General features: G+C 38.7%; 1 protein-coding gene across 4 annotated transcripts in view; it reads left to right on the top strand.

The window, feature by feature from the left end:
• UGGT1 (UDP-glucose glycoprotein glucosyltransferase 1) overlaps positions 1–16,376 on the top strand; it is a 149,347-nt gene that overhangs the window by 97,429 nt on the left and 35,542 nt on the right. For all 4 annotated transcript variants that reach the window (XM_037523151.2, XM_037523155.1, XM_037523153.2 and 1 more), the window contains exons 18-19: positions 248–412; positions 13,919–14,039. In XM_037523151.2, coding sequence (XP_037379048.1) covers positions 248–412; positions 13,919–14,039 — 286 coding nt within the window. The remainder of the gene's footprint in view (positions 1–247; positions 413–13,918; positions 14,040–16,376) is intronic.

Below are 16,376 nucleotides of genomic sequence, written 5' to 3' on the forward strand. Positions count from 1 at the left end.
CACTGCAGAGGCTGCGGACAGATTCATAACGCTGCGCTCAACCGCCTGTGCCACCAGGGAGGCCCTCACTTTGGATTTTTTAAAAAGACACTTCTTTATTTATTGCTTGGTGACCATGTTTCTGTTTTTTGTCTTTTTTTTTCTTTATTTTTTCCCTTTCTAGGGCATGTATATGTGAAAAATATCCTTTGTTTCATTTATTTCATGAAGGGCAAAAATGTGCTATTTGTGGTCTCTTGCATTTCAGGAAGCAAGAAACTACTATGAGCAGACTGGAGTTGGTCCATTGCCTGTTGTTCTGTTCAATGGAATGCCCTTTGAAAAGGAACAACTAGATCCTGATGAGTTGGAAACCATCACAATGCACAAGATCCTGGAGACTACCACTTTCTTCCAAAGAGCAGTATACTTGGTGAGTGGTATTTTAAGCCTGATTTTGAAAGAGAATGGTTTACTCACATTTTTGTAGTTTCTGTAGCAGGCAGTAAAATTCTTTTAAAATATTACTGTTTTCTTTTTTTTTGAACTATCACTTATGGTTGGTTTACAGACTTCCAGAAATTTCTGTGACAAAGAAAATACGAATGAACCCTTCTGTACATTGTAATTGGAATTGCTAATTTTATTGGCTTTAGGATTAAATGTTAAAGGAGTCTAAAGAACTTAGTTATAAGATACATTTGTTTTAATTGTTAGGAATTTTGACTCTTGAAAGATTTTTGTAGTTATAGTTGAGCTATTCACATACTATAAAACTGAACCTTCTAAAGCGAACAATTCAGAGGTTTTTAGTGTATATAGAGTTATGCAACTATCATCTGTGTCTAATTTCAAAAATTATTAACATCCCCCAAAGAAACTCCACATCCAGGAGCACTTATTTTGCATTTTTCCTCCTACCCCTGGCAACAGTGAATCTGCTTTTTGTCTCTAGGATTTGCCTCTTTTGCACATTTTATATGCATGGATTCATACTTGCAGTCTTTTGTGCTTGATATTCCTTACCTAGCATAGTGCCTTCAAGGTTTCTCCCTCTTGGAACATGTGTCAGTACATCATTCCTTTTTATGGGCAAGTGATAACTCCTTGAATATGTACATTTTGTTTATCAATTTATCAATAAATACATATTTGAATGTTCCATTTTTTGGCTATTATGAATAATGGTGCTCTAGCTAATTGTGTACACAGTTTTGTGTAGACATATTTTCTTAGTTATCTCAGGTATATACCCAGGAGTGTAATTGCCTACTTGTGTAGTAATTCTGTCTTTAATAGCTTGAAGCCTGTTTTCCAAAGTGGCTGCACCTTTCCTAAATTCCTACCACCAATGTATGCAGGGTCCACTTTCTCCACATTCTAGCCAGTCTGTCTCTGATTGTAGTTTAGTGGGTGTGTAGTGGTATTTCGGTGTGGTTTTGATTTGCACATCTCCGATATCAATAACGTTGAATATTTTCTGTTCTATTGACTGTTTATGTCTTGTTTGGAGAAATGTCAGCTCAAATTCTTCACCTGTGTTTAGTTGGGTTATTCGCTTTTTTTATTGTTGAGTTGTAAGTGTTCTTTATTCTGGATACCAGTCCCTTCTATATGTGTGATTTCTAAACATCTCCCATTTTTGTCACTTGTCTTTTTCATTTTATTGAAATATTTTTAAAACAAATATTTTTAATTACATGTAAGTTCAATTTACTTCCTTTCTTTTGTTGCTTGTCCTATTAAAGAAACTGTTGCTCAATTAGGCATCATGAATATTTATTCCTTTATTATATTATCGTAGACAGAAACTGTCCATTATGTAATCTGTCCTCGTTGCTCTCTACTCGAAGTCACTGCTAACCACTATTCTAATCCCTATCTATAAGGGTATGTCTGTTTTAGGTACTTCATATAAATGGCATCATGCAGTATTTATCCTTTTGTATCTTGCTTATTTTAAGGTTCATAAATGTTGTACTATGTGTCAGAATTTTCCTGCTGTAAAGTTTGAAGGATACATATACACACACACACACACACACACGCACGCAACATTTTCTTTATCCACTCATATGTTGATGGACATTTGGATGTGCACACTTTTTGGCTTTTGTGAGTAATGTTTAATGTTGGTGTACAAATATCTGTTCATGTTCCCGCTTTCATTTCTTTTGGATGTATATCTAGAAGTGGAATTGCTAGATCACATGGCAGTTCTATGTTTAACATTTTGGGGAACTGCCAAGCACATTTCTATATGCTTTAACAACCATATCATTTTACATTCCAAAAATTCCATTTTCTCCATATCCTTACCAACACTATTATTTTTATTACAGTTTCTCTAGTTGGTGTGAAGTGCTATCCCATTTTGGTTTTGATTTGCATTTCCTGAATGATTAGTGAAGCTAAGTATTTTGTCATGTGTTTATTGTTCATTTGTATAACTTGTTTGGAGAAATGCACGTTTGTGTCCTTTGCCCACTTTTTACATGGGTTGATTCTTCTGTTCTTTTTTTTTTTATTAATTTTTTAAAATTTTTTACATCATTGTTCATTTTGAAACAATATTTACTTCCCCCCACCCCCTCAGAAGTAGTCACCATAGAGTTTCCTTCCTTAGTACACCAGTGCGCCATCACCTCAGTCCCCTGTGCTCCTCCCTCCCTCCCTCCCTCTGATCCCTTTCCCTCTTCCTCCCCTGCAGGACGTCTCTGGTTTATAATTGTCCGTTTTTGCTTTGTTGTGTTTTGTACTGTTACTATTTTTTTTACAACTGATGTCTTATTTGATTCCCCTATAGTCCTGTGATAAGGAAACCATCTAATACTTTGCTTTTTCCTTCTGGCTTATTTCACTGAGCATCATTCCTTCTAGCTCCATCCACGTTGCTGCAAATAGCATGATTTTATCTTTCTTGATTGCTGAATAATATTCCATTGTGTATATGTACCACATCTTCCTGATCCAGTCATCTATTTTTGGGCATTTGGGTTGTTTCCAGGTTTTACCTATTATAAATAGTGCTGTAATAAACATAGGGGTACAGGTATTCCTTTGGATCAATGTTTTTGTGTCCTTTGGGTAGATCCCTAGGAGTGGAAATGCTGGGTCATATGGTAGGTCCGTTTTTAGTAGACTGAGGAACCCCCAGACAGCTTTACATAGTGCTTGGACCAGTTTGCACTCCCACCAGCAATGTAGGAGAGTTCCTTTTTCACCACATCTTCACCAACATTTGTTGTTGCTAGTTTTTTGATGTGCCATTCTTACTGGCATAAGGTAGTATCTCAATGTGGTTTTGATATGCATTTCCCTGATTATAAGGGATGTTGAACATTTTATCATATGCCTGTCGGCCGTTTGCATTTCCTCTTTGGAGAAATGTCTTTTAAGTTCTTCTGCCCATTTCTTGACTGGATTGTTTATTTTGTTTTTGTTGAGTTCTGTGAGTTCTTGGTATATCTTTGTGATCAGTTCCTTATCAGTTGTCTGGGGTATATTTTTCCTCAGTTAGTGGGGTGTCTCTCTGTTTTGGTTAATGTCTCTTTTGCTGTGCAGAAGCTTTTCAGTGTGATGTAATCCCAGGTGCTTATCCTTTCCTCAACTATTTTTGCTTTGTGTGAGAGTCTTTAAAGATGTTACTGAGATGTATGTCTTGTAGTGTTTTACCTATATTTTCTTCTGTATTTTATGGTTTCAGGTCTTATGTTCAGTTCTCTCCATTTTGAGTTGATTTTTGTGCACAGTGAGAGGTAGTGGTCTAGTTTCATTTTTTTGCATGTGGTGGTCCAGTTTTCCCAGCACCATTTATTGAACAAACTGTCTGTGTTCCATTGAATATTCTTTGCTGCTTTGTCAAAGATTAGTTGTTCATATAAGTGCGGCTTTATTTATGGGCTCTCTATTTGGTTCCATTGGTCTGTGTGTCTGTTTTTGTTCCAATACCAAACAGTTTTAATTAATATGGCTTTGTAGTATAGCTTGAAGTTTGAAAGTATGATACCTCTTTTCTCCTTTGTTTTCATCAGTAGGGCTTTGGCTATTTGTGTTTTTTTGTGGTTCCATATGAATTTCATCAGCATTTGTTCTATTTCTTTGAAGAATGTCATTGAGATTTCTATTGGAATAGCATTGAATCTGTATATTGCTTTTGGTAGGATGGACATTTTAATAATGTTAATTCTTCCAATCCATGAGCGGGGGATGTCTTTCCATTTCTTTATGTCTTCTATTTCTTTTAACAATATTTTATAATTTTCTTTGTATAGGTCTTTCACCTCTTTTGTTAGGTTTATTCCCAAGTATTTGATTTTCTTGGTTTCAGTTATAAAAAGGATGGTTTTCTTGATTTCTTCTTCTTCAGATTGATTGTGTATAGGAAGGCTACTGTTTTTTGCATGTTGATTTTGTTTCCTGCTACTTTACTGCACTGGTTGATTATTTCATAGTTTTTCTGTGGAGTTTTTAGGGTTCTCTATGTGTATTATCATATTGCCTAAAAATAGTGATAGTTTTACTTCTTCTTTCCCTATCGGGATTCCTTGTATGTCTTTCTCTTGTCTTATTGCCCTGGCTAGGACCTCCAGTATTATATTGAAGAGCAGTGGTGAGAGATGACATCCTTGTCTTTTTCCTGATCTTAAAGGACAGGCCTTCAACTTTTCACCATTGAAAATAATATTGGTAGTGGTTTGTCGTATATGCCTTTTATCATGTTAAGGTATGTTCCTTCTATCCCGAGAATTTCAAGGACCTTCATTATAAATGGATGTTGGACTTTGTCAAATGCTTTCTCAGCATCTATTGATCTGATCATATGGCTTTTGTTTTTCTTTTTGTTGACGTGTTGGATCACAGTGATCGATTTTCATATGATAAGCCTCCTTGTGCCCCTGGGATGAATCCCACTGATCATGGTGTACTATCCCTTTGATGCATTGTTGGATTCTGTTGGCAAGGATTTTGGCATCAGTGTTCATTAGAGAGATTGGTGCCGCGGACCAGCGCAGCGGTAGACTTGCAGGACTGTCTCAGGATTGAGAAACTGTGAGGATGCTCAAGGAATCGGCGCATAAATGACAGACAGACACATAAATGACAGACAGACACACTTCAAGAGTGAAGATCTGAGTGTAATTTGCTCAAAATCATCATACACTTTTATACCTTTTTTAACAATGGATGATTTCATACAATTTAATTCTTTCTCAGCATAAAATACTTTGTAAGGCATAAGACATCTACTTCATTATTCATGTGCATGTGATCGCTGTTCCATGACATGGCACAGTAAACAATCTCAAGGTACTGAATCTACACAATCATTTTTGCTTACACCGAACAGCATTCTTTAAGCTAGCTTTTCTTGATTTGTATCCCAAAACCACAATGATCAGAAAGCATTGATATTTACCTACTGGCACCTCTTACTTTTAGTGATCACGAGCAATATATTCTCTACGTAAGCATTTTGATTTTTATGGTGTTGTCTCATGTGAGAAGTATTATGATTATTATAAAACTACTATTGCCACACACTATTTTCTTTATCATGCATTTCCTGAAACTGATTGTACACATATAAAGAAAAAGCAAAGTAAGTGAAAAATTAGTATGATTATAGACAGGTTGCTAGGTTGCTACTTATTCTGAAACAATGGCTATCTGATTAATGGTAAAACTGCTTTGTAGGTAATTCCATCAGGCTTGTTTGCAGGTGACGTTCTTAGCAGCCTTGTTTCCATCAAAGGAGGGGTTAATTACTGCGGGCTTGTTGCCTAAATTAGGCTTATAGGCATGTAGACCTTGTTTGATCTGAACGCCAAAGTTTATCATGATGAAGCCCCTCGGGGACTGCGCCTGTCTTAGGTCGTCAGGAGTCACAGACAGGAGGCTGGCCAGTGCCTTCTTTAGTCTGCCCCCGATCTTACCCGTCATTGACTGTCCAGTCCAGCGCGCAGGGGAAGGGGGGTCTTACTCACTCGGATGTGTCTGAGTGAAAGCCTCCCTCTTTCCAGTAAGTTCACTGGCGTTCAGCGGCAGAGGCTGCCGCAGATTGGCCTGCAATTTTCTTTTTGTGTGCCGTCTTTGTTTGGTTTTGGTATTAGTGTAATGTTGGCTTCATGGAACGTATTTGGTAGTATTCCTTCTTTTTCAATTTTTTGAAAGAGTTTGTGTAGAATAGGCACTAATTCACTGCTGAATGTTTGGTAGAATTCATTTGTGAAACCATCTGGACCTGGGCTTTTGGGGAGTGCTTTGATTACTACCTCAGTTTCGCTGCTTATAATTGGTCTGTTTAGTTGTTCTGTTTCTTCTTTGTCCAGCTTTGGATGATTATATTGTTCTAGGAATTTATCCATCTCGTCTAGGTTGTTGAATTTGTTTGCATATAAGTGTTCATAGTAATCTCTGATTATTCTTTTGATTTCTTCTGAGTCTGTTGTGGTTTCTCCTCTTTCATTTATAATCCTATTTATATGTGTTTTCTCACATTTTTTCTTTGTGAGCCTGGCTAGAGGTTTGTCTACTCTGTTTTTTTTTTTTCCCCCCAGAGAACCAACTTTAGGTTTCATTGATCTTTTGGATTTTTTTTTTTTTTTTAATTTTCATGTCGTTTATTTCTGCTTTGATTTTTATTATTTCCTTTCTTCTACTGGCGTTAGGGTTTTTTGGTGGTTCTTTTTCTAGCTCTTTGAGATGTGGGATTAGGTTGTTTCTTTGAGTTCTTTCTTATTTCTTGATGTGAGCCTGTGTTGCTATGTTTTTCTCTTATTACTGCTTTTGCTGCATCCCATTCGTTCTGGAAAGTGGTGTCCTCCTTGTTGTTCAACTCAAAGTATTTTTTAATTTTTTCTTTGATCGCCTCAGTCCTGTGGTCTTCCAGTAGTGTGGATTTCAATCTCCATGAATTGGGAGGGCTCTTTGTTTTCTTTTCATGATTTATTTCTAGTTTGATGCCTTTATGATTGGAGAAGATAGTTGGAATGATTTTGATCTTCATGTATCTGTTGATGTTTGTTTTGTGGCCCAGTATGTGATCAATTCTGGAGAATGATCCGTGCGTGCTTGAGAGAAATGTGTACTTAGATATTTTTGGGTGCAGTGTCTTATAGATGTCTGTTAAGTCCATGGGTTTTATGTCTTTATTTAGGGCTCTAGTGTCTTTATTTTTTGTCTCGTTGATCTGTCCATTGGTGAGAGTAGAGTGTTGAAGTCTCCCACTATATATATTTTCTTTAATGTCTGTTTTCAGAGCTGATAGTAATTGTCTAATGTATTTTGGTGCCCCTTCATTTGCTGAGTATATGTTGATGAGTGTTATTTCTTTCTGGTGTATTATCCCCTTGATCATAATGTAGTGTCTGTCTTTGTCTCTTTTTACCTTTTTTAATTTGAAGTGTATTTCATCTGATATAAGTATAGCTGTCCTGCTTCTTTTTTGGCCCATTTGCTTCTAGGATTGTTTTCCAACCTTTTACTTTTAGTCTGTGTTTATCTTTTGTGGTTAAATGTGTTTCCTGGAGACAGCAGAAGATTGTTTTTTGTTTTTTAATCCAGCCTGCTACACTGTCTTTTTATTGATGAATTTAATCCATTTACATTTAGAGTTAATATTGACTAGTTGGCATCTGTATTTGCCATGTCAATGCTTTCTCAGAATCTATTGATTTGTCTTCTTTGTGATTTTATTCCTTGCTTTATTCTGTTCTTCTTGTTCATTCCTCTGTTGGTTTTGGCTTTAGGACTTCTTGTAGAATTTTTTGGAGTGGGGGTTTAGTGGTAATGAATTTCTGGAGTTTCTGTTTGTCTGAGAAGGTCCACATTTTTTCTTCCTAGAGGAAGGAGAGCTTTGCAGGGTAAGGTATTCTTGGTTGGCATTTGCTGTGTTGAAGTTTGCTGAATATGTTACTCCATCTCTTCTTTCCTGTAGTGTTTCTTCAGAAAAGTCTGAAGTTAACCTGATTGGTTTTCCCTTGTAAGTTATCTGTTTCTTCCCCTTGCCAGTTTCATTATTTTTTCCTTGTCTTGGACTCTTGCAAGCTTTACTATTATGTGTCTTGCTGTAGTTTTCTTTTCATTGTGTAATTGGGTGTTCTCGCTTCTTGTATGTCTTTATTTGTCTATTTTTTCATGCTTGGGAAGTTTTCTTCAATTATCTCCTGGATAATTTCTCAGTTCCTTTGTCTCTCTCCTCACCTTCTCAAATTCCTATAACTCTTACATTTCCTCTCTCCATGGAGTCTGATAATTGTCGAAGAATGTCTTCATACTTCTTCCTTTGCAGTTCTCTCTCCTTTTCTCTTTTGGCTCTTTTTATTTCTGTATCTTCGCTAGTACTACTCCGTTCTTTCATTTCATCGATTTGTTTTCATTGCTTTTCCCTGAGTTCTTTATCTCCTCTAGTAATCTTTTAATCTCCTGCATTTCTTTTCTTTCCTTTCTTGAGGTCTCAATTTTGTTCTTCAGTTCAGTGATTATTTGTCTCAAATCATTTTTTTCCTTTTTGTTTTCTTTCTGCTTTTTATGATGATCATTAATTCTCTATTTGACAGGCCAAGATGTTCTTCCATGTCATTGTTGAGCTGTGGTGACTTTTTCTTTTTGTGGTGTGGCCTCCTCCTGCGGGCTTGCTTGGCTGTTTGTATTTTTCCTTCTCCCTGCTGTTTGCTTTGTAATTAGTTCTATGAGTGGGGACGTTGTGCCACTGGTGTTGGTGGGCATCTCTTTGGGGTGCTCCTGCAGTGGTGTCGGAAACTGTTTCCCAGACGGAGTCTGGCACTGGTAGGCCAAAGCTTCATGAGGGAGTTGATGCTGTGTGACTGGGCAGTGTGCCTTATAGTTCCCTCCCTCTGTATTTACTCAGTTCCAGCAGGGAATCAGCTAGTTAGTGATTTTGTTCTGGTCACTAGGTGACGCCAGAGACCTGTACTTGCTGACCTGTGCTTTTTCCCAGTGGTTCTCTGAGAAAATGGGAGGGGGGGAACCTCAACACAGGGGCTACTGCCTATGCAGGGTGCTGTGTCTGCCCATGTTCACCTGGTGCTGTGCCTGCAGCTGTGTGGATCCCGCACCCTGAATTCTGCACTCTAGATCTCAGTTCCATGGCTATCAGATCCAAAATGCCAGCTGCTACTCTGTGCAGTGCCTGCTGCTATGGCACACCCCATGCCTGGATCCTGCGCCTGGCTCTCGGTTCCAGTAGGGGGTCTTGCTCCCTGCCTTGTTTCCCTCCTCACCCCGTTTGCGTGGCCCACCCTCTCAGAGCCCGAGATTGTTTTGGGGTCCCTGGCTTCCAACCATTAGGGAGTCGGTGATTGTGTTCTGGTCACCAGGTGGACCAGAGATCGTTCCTAGTGTCCTTCCAGAACTGCGTCTCCCCCGTGGGTCTCTGAGGAACAGAGTGGGGTGGTGTGGTGTGCCTCAAGAACATGGGGTGCTGTGTCTGCCCTGTGCCCCGCTGTCGTGGGGATCCCAGGCCCAAATTTCGTGCCCGGCACTCAGTTCCGAAGCCCTCAGGTGCGGTTGCAGCGGGAGCGCAGGTCAGTGTCTGCAGAAGTGCGCCCTCCGCGCCCGCTCCCATGCCGGGCACCTGGCTCTGACATTCAGGGGGGCCGTTCACCGCTGCAAGGGCTCCCGCGCCCCCCTCGAGCCTCGGGCGGGGACCTGGGCAGCCGCGGCCCCTCTGCTGTTGGAGCGGCTTCCCCATGCCCCGACGGCTGACCGTGGCTCCTCACGGGTCTCTCAGCGGGTCCGTGTCCTCCTCGACGGCGGGCACAGGGCCTGCAGCGGCTCCTGTGCACCCCCTAACTCCGCGCGTCTGTCCACCCCCGGCCCCGTAGGTCTGTCCATCCCTGACCTGCTTGTCTGTCCACCCCGGCCCGCGTGTCTGTCCACCCCGGCCCCCTGACCCGCGCGTCTGTCCACCCCGGCCCCCTGACCCGCGCGTCTGTCCACCCCGGCCCGCGCGTCTGTCCACCCCTGACCCGCGCGTCTGTCCACCCCGGCCCGCGCGTCTGTCCACCCCTGACCCGCGCCATCTGTCCACCCCTGACCCGCGCGTCTGTCCACCCCTGACCTGTGCGTCTGTCCACCCCCTGCCCTGCGTCTGTCCACCCTGGCCCTGCGCGTCTGTCCATCCCTGCCCTGTGTGTCTGTCCACCCCCTGCCCTGCGTCTGTCCACCCCGGCCCCGGGCATCTGTCCACCCCTGCCCTGTGTGTCGGTGCTTGGCTCTCGTCGTCCTCATCATCCTCCTGTGGGCGCCGGCTCCGGGGGCCGCAGGGCTGAGCCTCTCCTCATCCCCTTATGGCTGCTTCCCCCTCGGGGTTCCCAGAGTCGCCCCTTTGTCTACATTTTCTTTCATAATCTGACCATATACATGCATGATTTACAGTGTTATTTCTAATCATTTCTTTTGTTTTCATTTTGAATTTGGCCACAGTCATATTTTTCCCTGTTTTTCAGGTCTTGTCAGGGCTCAGGAAAATTCCCCCACTCTTCTGGCTCTTTGACTTCTAGAGTTGGACAGGCAAATAAATTAACATCAGAAAGATTAGTAGGAGAAAAAACATCAAATTTAATTACATGTGGAGAATTTACATGACTGTAAATTCTAAAGTAAATGGAGCAAACCAGGGGTTTACAGCCTGTTCTCAGGGGCCTGGGGCACCAGGGAGGGAGGGGGTGTGAGGGGGACATGACTTCATGTGACAAAACCTTGCCTCTAGATGTTTGTCCTACATTAAGTTAGATTTCTTTGATAAAAAAAGTTATCAAAGAATTTTAAAAGTAGCTGTTGATTGTGCTAAGTGTTAATACATTCACACAGAAAAAGAAGTCATTGGCTAAATCCCATTGTATATCTTCTCATGAATAAGGATAGGTCCTAGCAGTTTTGTTAAGGAAATTTTTCCTTTCTGTAAGTGATAATCAGTGAAAAGATAAAGATGGCTAAAAAACTTATGCTCTCTAGCCCCCATTAAAAAGTTAATTCAACATTGTTGGATGTAAAAATTTGGAAGATTTTTTATCTTATTTTTCAGATATGTGCATATTTCTTTTTAAAAAGAATGATGTTTCAAATATCATGCCCACATAGAATCTAGTTGTCCTCTGCTTTCCCTTGTATTGCCAGTGAGAAGTTCAATTTGGTCTAGATAAAAAGTTTTAATTTTAAATATTGTTACGGAAAATAACTTGTTACTATACAGAGTTAGAAAATACCAAATTCTGGAAAATATTAAAGTATGTAATTAGAAGTTCTTCTCTAACTCAATCTATAGAGAAATTTGTCATGTATCTTTGTGTGTGTGTGTATTTGCGTATACTCACATGCTCATTTTTACCTGACCTTTCTAGTAATATATCTTAGCTTTGCATTTCTGAACAAGCAATTCTTTCCTGGTACTTTTAGAATGTGGCATAGTATCCCATTTTAAGGAATGAGCAGTTATTCCTCTAATTCTGGATGTTGCTTTTAGATTTTTACTATTATTAAAAATGCTGAATCTTGGGACTCCCCTGGTGGTGCAGGTGGTTGAACGCTGCGCTGTGAAGCTGTCCACAGCCTCGGCAGTGCCAGTGAGGGTCCCACATGGCGTGCAGACCTCTCCTGCTGCACCCACTGCACCCCTCAGCAGTGTATTTCGTCAGTCTGCCTGTTCTGTTCCCTGCTCTGTTTCTGGTGAATCCTCTCACCCTCCCGCACATCTGACCTGTACCCCGGTTCTTGTATGAATAAATAAATAAATAAATAAATAAATAAATAAATAAATAAATAAATAAATTTTTAAAAAAATGCTGACTCTTCTTACTTCTTTGTCTTCATTGGTCTTCCTCTTCTTTCATCTTCTTCCTCTTCCTTATCCCCCCTCTTTCCTCCATTGTGTGCTTTTGCCTTATTTTTCATAAGTTAGTTGTCCATATATGGGTGGATTTATTTCTCACATTTCATTTCCATTCCATTGATCTGTGTATCTGTTTTTATTCCAGGACCATGCTGTTTTGATTAATAACACTTTGTAATATAATCAAAATGCGGGGAGCATGGCATCTCCAGTTTTTCCCCTCAGGATTGTTTTTGCTCTTTGTGATCTTCTGTAGTTCCAAATAAATTTCAAGTGTTTTTTTTTTTTTGTTGTTGTTGTTCTGTTTCTGAAGAATGCCATTGGAATTTAGATAGGGATTGCATTGTATCTGTGTGTATTGCTTTGGATAATATAGCCATTTTTAATAATGTTCCCAACCCATGAGCATGGAATATTTTCTCATTCTTCTATTTACAGTGAATATTCTGATATCTGTCTATCTCTCCCTACCTACCTACTTATATCATTGTACCTTATTTCTTTCAGTACCAATTATTGAGGTAGTTGTGGTAAAGAGTAAGGTACATTTAAAATTTTGAACTAAAATCACTGTAAAAAGATATGATATGTAAATGCTGTGAAATTGAAAATGGTTATAGAGGTATAAATAAAGGGAAACTATAAACCATTTATTCTGCTCTCTTTTTGGCTATTCCTATTCTGAAAAGTGCGTGCATATGTGTGTGTGCACCTTGCACAGTATAGATGAGCTACTTCGAAAGTTATGTAGAATAGTTTCAATTTTGATAGAATTTGTCAGATTGCCCTCCATGAGATATATGAGATTCTGACTGGAATTAGTGTGACTTGTAATAGAAATCAGAGCTGTATACATGGGCTTCCTCCTCTACTGAGTCATCTCAGTACCTTTGTAAGTTTCTTGAGCTATGTGGTTGGTTCATGTGCTCATTATCATTTTATAATTTGAGAATTTGTGTATGTGTGATCTCTCTTGGGATAAATAACCGCTATTTCTAATTAGAATCCTTTAGACTTGACTGTATCTTTGATTCATATCTCTTTCTCTTGAAAGTCATTTAAATATATAATTTTAAGATACTTTAAGTGTGGACAACTTGCAAATTTCCACAGCCATTTATTCTTGTCTCTGAGATTACTTCATGAAGTACAGCTATTTCTAAAATATGAGGGATATGAAAAGGAAGAATTAATGATAAGTGGATTTCTCTTACTTCCAGTGTGACCCCGAAAGTTTAGGGTCACTTGGATGCCTAAAATTGAAAAAAGCTTGGGGTGATTTTATTTTTTTAATCTTTTAAATTTATTTATATATATTTTATATCATTGTTTCATTTTTGTACAATGTTTGCTTTCTCCTCTCAGTTGTAGACCCCATAAAATTCCCACCACCAGTTCACTCGTGGACCATCACCATGGTCTCTTACTCTTGCAGAATGCCTCTGATTTTGTTTATTTATTTATTATTGTTATTTTTTTCCTGATTCCTTATTTGGTTCCCCTCTATTTGTCCTATAAGTGCAACCATCTGATATTTTTCTTTTTTCTTCTGACTTATTTCACTGAGCATAATCCCTTCCAACTCCATCCAAGTTGTTGGAATGATTTTTATTTACAAAGTATATTAACTGCTTGAGAGAAGGCCATGGATTTCTTCTTTAGAGAAAAGCTAAGTATGAGCAGCTCTAAAAATGAATTTCTGTTTATGTTAACTAATTTGCAAAGCACAGTGGTGTGTGGAGAGGTCCAATATACTTGACTTTGCATTTCATATTCACTTTTCATTATCCCTTACTTTGAGTAAGTTAATTTATCTTTCTGTGTCAGCTTTCTCCTCTTTAAAATGAATATCAATAACATATGCCTCACATTATTGAAAGACTTAGAGATACTATACATAATGTGCTAAGCTATGTTTGGCAATGACAAGGATCTGCAATATGGCAACTTCTGTTTTTAGCTATTATCAATAAATAAGAAAGTATTATAGAGTTAATGATTTTTTTTAGTTTCTAATAAATTATTAATGATCACCCTTTTTTAATGCTCATCCCACACCCACCCTGTTTTCTTTTTTTCCTGTAGGGTGAACTATCTCATGATCAAGATGTGGTAGAGTATATCATGAATCAACCAAATGTTGTTCCACGAATCAATTCTAGGATTTTGACAGCAGAGCGAGAATACCTGGATTTAACAGCAACCAGTAAGCATTTTAGGAACAATTTTGGACTTTTTTTGATTTTTGCTTGAAGTCTTTAAATTTAGTGGATTGTAGTGTTCAGAAGATTACTCAAAATTGTGGTACAGATTTATGTTTAAACTTATTGAGCCTTGATTTTATAATAGAATCTTCTAAATTCACAAGTGTGTACTCCAAAGGGAAAGAAAATCCTTATAAAATATTCAGTGCCATTTAAATGCCAACTACACAGGCATTAGATGATAAAAATGATCCTGAATTGTTGACTTTCCTTCACTCAGAAGCACTTATGCAGCTACCTTTTTCTTCATCCTCATTTTGAAATCAGTCAACATATCTCGACCATTCACTCTGAGAACCTAAGAGCGCCTTATTTTTAAGCTAAAGCTTCACTGAAAAATAGTGTATATGGCATAAAACTCAAACTTTAAAAGTATTCAGTTTTAAAGTATATGATTTTTAACATATTCTCAAAGTTTTGCAATCATCAGCACTATCTAATTTTAGAATGTGATCATCACCCCAAAAATAAATAATACCCTCTAGTATTTGCTCTCCATTTCCCTCATCTCCTGTCCCCAGTAACCAGTAATCTAGTTTCTATCTCTATGGATTTTTCTATCCTGGATATTTCATTAATTGAAAGATTTTGTGACTGGTTTCTTTCATTTAGCATATTGTTTTTAAAGTTCATCCATGGATAACCTGTCTCAGTGCTTCATTCCTTTTTATGGCTGATGAACATTCTGTTGTATGGATGGTCCACACTTTGCTTATCTATTCTTCAAGTGATCGCTGTGAGTTGTTTCCACAAGATTGTCTTTTGCAAGCTAGATATGTTAAGTGCAGGTGCAGTTTGTTCCTTACTACTTCTCTGGAGATGCTGATGGCCACTTTAGCAAATAGCTAGAAATAAGTTGGAGCTGTCATCACTTGCCCAGGAAATCTCACTGGGGAAGAAATTACGAGAATAATGATGAAGTCAAAACCAAGTACATTTGCTGTTGTAGTTGAGTGTAATGAATACATAAATCTATTTATAGCAACTATCTTTAATGCACTTAATTCAGAATTCCTTTTCTTTTAGTAAGAGGGAAATGTTCATAGGCTGAGAGAAAGACACATCTATGTTCATATTTGAAAAAGAAAGGAGTTAAATTGTTTCTACACAGCTAGGTTTAGCTTTTTATCACATGTTTTAGTAGAGCAAGGCAAGCAGTATTGAGACCTTGTCATGAGTTTTTGTTGTCTCCATCATTTTAAGTTAAACTGTGAAGAGTTATCTTTGGGGTACTCATGAATAAGGACATAAATAGTTCTGTGTTTTTGGATGTCTCTATTCACTGAGTTTTAGGGTAATCAGCTATGAGACAATGCTGACCTATGGCTGCAAAGGTGCAGCCTGCCTGCGAGCATTTGCAGCTTCAGTGAAAGAGCAGCTGACGGTCTTTCTGACCCTGTGCTCCTCCCTCCGTCACCTTCACTGCTCTTGGCCTTGGTGTCCTGGGACCTTTTTAGATGGATACTCAGTTTTAAAGCCTCAGTGCTTGCTCTCTCCTCCTGTCATGGGCTGTGTCTACCTCATTTACCCTGTTTTCCTATACTAGAATATTGGGTAAAAACATAGTAAGCTCTCAATGTGTTGAACGAAGGGATAGATGGGTGAGTGAATGCACAAGTTGATGGGAGGTTGGGCAAGCAAGCTGTGCTTGGAGGAAAGTGGGAGAAGAGTGGTATTTGTATTGGGGTATAATGCACAAGTTTGAGTAGACTGCTGGATAGAGGTTTTATGATAATAGACTGGAGACATTTTATAGGTAGGAAGAAATTACTGGGTAGTTTAGAGCAAAGAAACAACGTGATGAAATAGGAATTTTAGCAAGAGCAATGTGAGGGAAAATAATTAATAAGAGTATTGCCTGTGGCACTAATCAGAGAAGATAGATCTCTAAAATAATGCAAATGACTTTTTGTTTCAGTTAAAGTTAAAAATACATTATTTTGTTAGACATGAAAATCAGAGTTTTCTTATATATTCTCTTCTAGTGAGTCTTTCTTCCCCGCATCTCCCAGTAGGATAGGAAAGAGCTCACTTGGGTGGGTAGACTATGGCAAGGAGAAAAGGAATCAAGGAGTTGGGGATCTCTTTAAGAAATCATTCTCTAGTTGTAGAGTGATGAGAGTGGGAATGGAATAAATTTGAACCATTAAACTGACAGGTACATGTATGCAAATTATGTGAGATGGGTACATTTTTTAATTTGCTTTTTCTTTAGATGCGATTAATGAGGTATAGGATCATGTGAACCTTTTCAATAACATGAAATTTATTCTGCTTAT

The sequence above is a fragment of the Talpa occidentalis genome, unplaced genomic scaffold (genome assembly GCF_014898055.3).
Source record: "Talpa occidentalis isolate TD23 unplaced genomic scaffold, MPIMG_talOcc4v2.1 talOcc4.3, whole genome shotgun sequence".
Lineage (NCBI taxonomy): Eukaryota > Metazoa > Chordata > Mammalia > Eulipotyphla > Talpidae > Talpa > Talpa occidentalis.